At 54.4% G+C, this 4,698-nt stretch overlaps 1 protein-coding gene across 1 annotated transcript in view; it reads left to right on the top strand.

Annotated features, from left to right (window-relative positions):
* Window positions 1-4,698, top strand: part of LOC104271632 (microtubule-actin cross-linking factor 1-like) — a gene marked incomplete at both ends in the record, with an annotated part of 20,147 nt that overhangs the window by 15,046 nt on the left and 403 nt on the right. The window contains 3 exons of the mRNA XM_009866354.1: window positions 108-182; window positions 2,782-2,899; window positions 4,216-4,427. Of these exons, the coding sequence (XP_009864656.1) occupies window positions 108-182; window positions 2,782-2,899; window positions 4,216-4,427 (405 nt within the window). The remainder of the gene's footprint in view (window positions 1-107; window positions 183-2,781; window positions 2,900-4,215; window positions 4,428-4,698) is intronic.

The raw sequence follows: 4,698 nt of genomic DNA, 5'->3' as shown, positions 1-4,698 counted from the left end.
TTTTTGAAGGAAAGGCTGCATAGGTCTGCGGGTTATCCAGGCAGTGCCTTGTTTTGGGGGAGAATCCCCAAATCCTGGTCGCTTACCTCTCTTGTTGCCCCTGGCAGGTCACCAGGCAAGTGGCCCAGTGCAAGTGTGCCAAGAGATTTCAAGTGGAGCAGATCGGCGAGAACAAATACCGGGTAAGGCAGAGGGGACCAAACGCTTCCCCGACGTCACAAATCCTGCCCCCCCTTCCCACCCCAGCCTGAGGAGGGGGGCGGGTGATCACCCACGGGGTGAGACGGAGCCCTGGTCCTCCGGGAGCCATGTTTGCCCAGCGCCGTGCCCAGCCCCGGGGCGTTCCCCGAATCGGGAGAGCATAAAAGTGTCCCTGTTCTGGGGCAGCCGGCCCCGTCAAACGCCGCATTCACTCCGCCGGCAGCCGCCCTTGAAGTTTTTCCTCGCGGACGAGTGTACCTCACGCCTGTGTTTTTCTTAGCTCGCTCCTGAAGAAGGGAGAATAATTTCCTTAAAAGAATCTCTTTGTAACGAGCTCGCTGTTTATGTTTTCCGTATCCTTCACCGAGGTTGAACTTGGGGAAAGGAGCCGACAGCGGAGCTGTTTTCGGGGCCAACGCTCCGGCCGGGAGCAACCGCAGCGCTCGTGCCCCTCCAGCTGCACCGGCCTCCCCGAGCTTCTCCCTTACACCCCAATAGCGTAAACCCCACAGATTTCTAACTACCTGCAGTTAACAGTTTTCGTGATTATTGCACTGTTAATCCCATAAATGTTTTTTCTTGTTTTTCTTTCCCCTCCTCTTCCTCTCGACTTTCCTCCCCTCCACCCCATTCCCTCTCCCTCCATAGTTCTTCCTCGGCAATCAGGTACAGTTTGCCTTGCGATGCTGTCTCTCACCTCTTTGGGGATTTTTTTCATGTGTTTGATTTTATTTTTTTTTTATAACCAAACATAACTCTGTGTGTCCGTGATGCTGCTCTGTCCGTTCTTGCTGTGGGAGGGTGTGATCCATGAGTGCTGCTCAGCAGAGCCTGGTACAGAGCAGTGCCTGAGCTGGGAACGTCACCTTTAAAAAAAAAAAAAAAGACTGCGATGGGCACCAAAAAGGGGGAAAACTAATGGAAAAAAAGCAGGATTTGACAAAAATTGAGAGGTTCCTTTGGGGAATCGTCAGCCCAAGGACCTGCACGAAGGCTGTACCAGGCTCTGGGTGGGTTTGGGTCGCAATCACCACGGAATGAGAATGCTGAGTCCGCCCCGTTTAATCCCGCAGGTAACGAGAACTAAACCCTCATCCCCGCTGCACCCACTGAGTAATTCCTAACCGGAGCCAGGCTCACAAACCTGCACTGGCGGGCCCTGCACGGGCGGGCCCGGAGGCGAACGGCGCAGCGTGCGGCGGTGCCGGCTGCCTCGGCAGGCAGAGATCTTGTTGGTTTTTTTAAGGGGACTGGAGCATCCCGAGGCGTTAGGATGCACCAACTGCCCCTGCTCGAGTAAAAAAGCTGCTTTTTCATGTGGAAGGATGATGCCCTACCAAAAACTTGCCAAAAAAACCCAAAAAAAACTTGGAAGTGGACGGATCTGAGAGAGCTCTGGCTATAATTTAGGCAGCGAACGTAGAAAGGTTTTCAGCTGAAAAATAATGTAAATGTGGCAGTGGAAATAAGAATTTTTCCCGGGTGCAGAAGTAGCTCTCGAAGGACACTTACGCAGAGCCTGGAGCGAGGGAAGGCAGCTCAGCAGCTCTTCCACCGGCACACCGGGATGAGCCCCGAGTGGGGAGACCCCAAGATCCCACGTCCCTGTGGGAAGGAGGGTTGGAGATGCTGTTACCTGCTGTGACCCATCTCAGCGTGGCTTTGCACTTTGTTTTCCTTCAGTCTCTTGGGTTTTTGTGTTCTTATCCACCCGAGGGAAATGTAGCTTTTTTTTCCCCCCTTTTTATAATCATTCTGAAGAAACATCTTGCTTTCAAAGGCTGGTTCCCCTCTCTTCTTGTCACCTCGGGTGCTCAGTAGACCTGGAGAGCTGCACCCGCTGCAGAGGGCAACCAGGAGCCTGGGCTTGGCTACCCAGGAGATTTAGGGAGCTCTGAAACGCAGGCACAGGCTTCTGATTCAGGGTGCACTTGTTTGATCTCGCAGGTGTTTAAAATCACTAATTGAACATTTTGCAATCACTAATCGACGTTGCTGCGGGGTTCCTGCCGGGTTGCCCATCACTCTGCGCTCACCACAACGTTTTCCCCGGGTGATCTCAGCGGCGGGGGCTTTCTGGCTGGTGGGGTCAAGTGTGAGGCTCGGTGAAAAATCCCTGGGCTTCAGACTTGATGACAGGAGGTTTCTGGCTCGGCGGTGACGCAGCACTGCTCGCCTCACTGATTCACCAGCACTCGGTGTTCTGAAGCGGCCGGCTCTTTTCCACGTGGGCTGCACCGGGAGGGTCATTGCATTCCCAGCCTCTGTTTCCTTCACGATGAAAGGAAAAACTACAATTCTGGCTGAGAAAACCCACCCAAAGGCCAAATCGCAAAAGCTCATTTGCTGCTCTAAAAAACTTCCCCACTTTAAATCTAAAGGATGCATCATCTTAAAGCCAGGCAGCAGAAAAACTCCTGTAAATTGATACTAGCCTGTGCTTATTCCCAAAGAATCTCACTGGAGGAACCTTAAAAATATTCAGTAGCTCAGTGAAAGCACCTGGTGCAGCCCGCTGCAGGAATGAGCCGAGTGTCCCCTCTTGTTTCCTTTTGTCTGAGCTGTTCCTTGGCTCCGCAGTTCGGCGATTCCCAGCAGCGGCGGCTGGGCCGTATCCTGCGGAGCACCGTGATGGTTCGCGTCGGGGGAGGCTGGATGGCCCTGGATGAGTTTTTAGTGAAGAACGATCCTTGCAGAGGTAAGGCAATCCCTGGGCTTTGTGCAACTGGTGTGGCTCTGTGATCTTTGTAAAGGTCACCTGAAAGAATTCAAAAAAGTCCAAAGCCAGGAGATGGTAAAATTTTTGTCTGAGACGCTGGGGAGAGGATGCTCTGGGCAAGGATACAGGAACCTGAGGTACTGGTGCTGCAGGCTGTGTTGCGTTTCTCTGAGGGATTTCTGAGCACCACAGCTTGCTGTCAGTGTGACAATAAGCATCACCTTGCATGAGTGTGTCCCGGGCATTGACCAGCCTGGCGGTGAAACAAAAAAAAGATATTTCAGGCTGGCCAGGAATGAAGTGCATCAAGGCTGCTTCCTTTGGAGACCTTAGGTCTGTAGTCCCTGTGTCCCCTTCTCTGAGATGTGAACTGCCGTGGCTGCGTCTTCTCCAGGCTGCTGCTCTTACCGTTCCTTGCCCCTGCCGTCCCACGGCTGTTGCTGAAGGGAGTGTGATGATTTACAGCGTGATTTACAGCGTGTCCCGCTTGCGGCGGGGAACCTTCAGGGTTTTCCTGCTCCTCTGGCCTCCCCCATCCGTGCTTTGCAGCAGATGTTTTGCAGCACTGACAGGGAGGTTATTTCCATCCCTTGTTATCTCAGCGTGGCGCTTCCCTTCTGCAATTGCTCTTCTGATCCATAATGCATCGACTCTAAAATTGCTCCCGTGCCCCATAAGGCTCGGTGCGTGCCCTTGCTCCCAACACCGTGAGCATGAAACCCGTTGGCATGTGTCAGCTGGCCCAGGAGCTGAACCCCGTGGATTTTCTCCCTTGGTTGTCAAAGGGAGACCCTCCAGCTCTTCGAGGCGTTGGGGTGAAAGTTTTAACGTTGGCTCTTAACGAGTGGTGATTACTTCTCTCCCAAAAAAATTGGTGGCGAGCTGCCCAGCGCTGTGAGAGAGCAGAATCTCAACCCTTCAGAGCTGCTCTTACAACGTTTAAGCCACGTTAAAGGTGATGCTGGTCACTGTTGTCGCACGGTGTGTTTAGAGGACGCTTTTCCCAAGACACGAGACAATAACAATGTGAATTAGTGGCGTTTTCAGTCCGCCAGCTTCTCAAAGAGCTCTGGTCCATGGCAGGAGATGGTGAGGGCAGAGCCAAGAGAGCCAGAATGTTGGGTCATAGGCTGGACTTGATGATCTCAGAGGTCTTTTCCAGCCTCAACAATTCTGTCATTCTGGAATGGTCTCGCTGCCATCCGCTCGCCCGCGGAGATGGGCAGCAAGAACTGAACCCCGGCAACGTCGGGTTCATGCAAACCTCAAGCCTCCTCTCCTTTTTCCCCTTCCAGCACGAGGACGCACCAACCTCGAACTCCGAGAGAAATTCATCTTGCCGGAGGGCGCCTCGCAGGGAATGACCCCCTTCCGATCGCGAGGCCGAAGGTCGAAACCATCCTCCCGAGCAGCCTCCCCGACGCGATCCAGCTCCAGCGCCAGCCAGAGCAACCACAGCTGCGCATCGATGCCGTCCTCTCCCGCCACTCCGGCCAGCGGAGCCAAGGTGGGCGTCGCACGTGAAACCTTCTTCTTCCCTCTCCTTCGGAAATCGGTGGCCTCCAAACCCGTCCTGGCGAGAGTGTGTGGAGGAGGAGGAAGAGGAGGAAGGTTGGGGCTGGGCGGCTCGATGGTTCCTGTGGTCTCTAGAAGATGTTGGGGGTGTCTGTGTGCGGGGGGGGACGCTGTGGGACAGGTTTTGAGCCCGAGCGGGATGCTTGTGGCTCTGCAGGAGGGTCCCCGGCGCTCGCCGTGAACACGAAGGGGCCGCAGCCGTG

This window comes from Apaloderma vittatum, unplaced genomic scaffold (assembly GCF_000703405.1).
Source record: "Apaloderma vittatum isolate BGI_N311 unplaced genomic scaffold, ASM70340v1 scaffold24923, whole genome shotgun sequence".
Taxonomy (NCBI): Eukaryota; Metazoa; Chordata; class Aves; order Trogoniformes; family Trogonidae; genus Apaloderma; species Apaloderma vittatum.
Note: the sequence above shows the minus strand (reverse complement) of the source record. Positions and strands in the feature narration are given on the sequence as shown.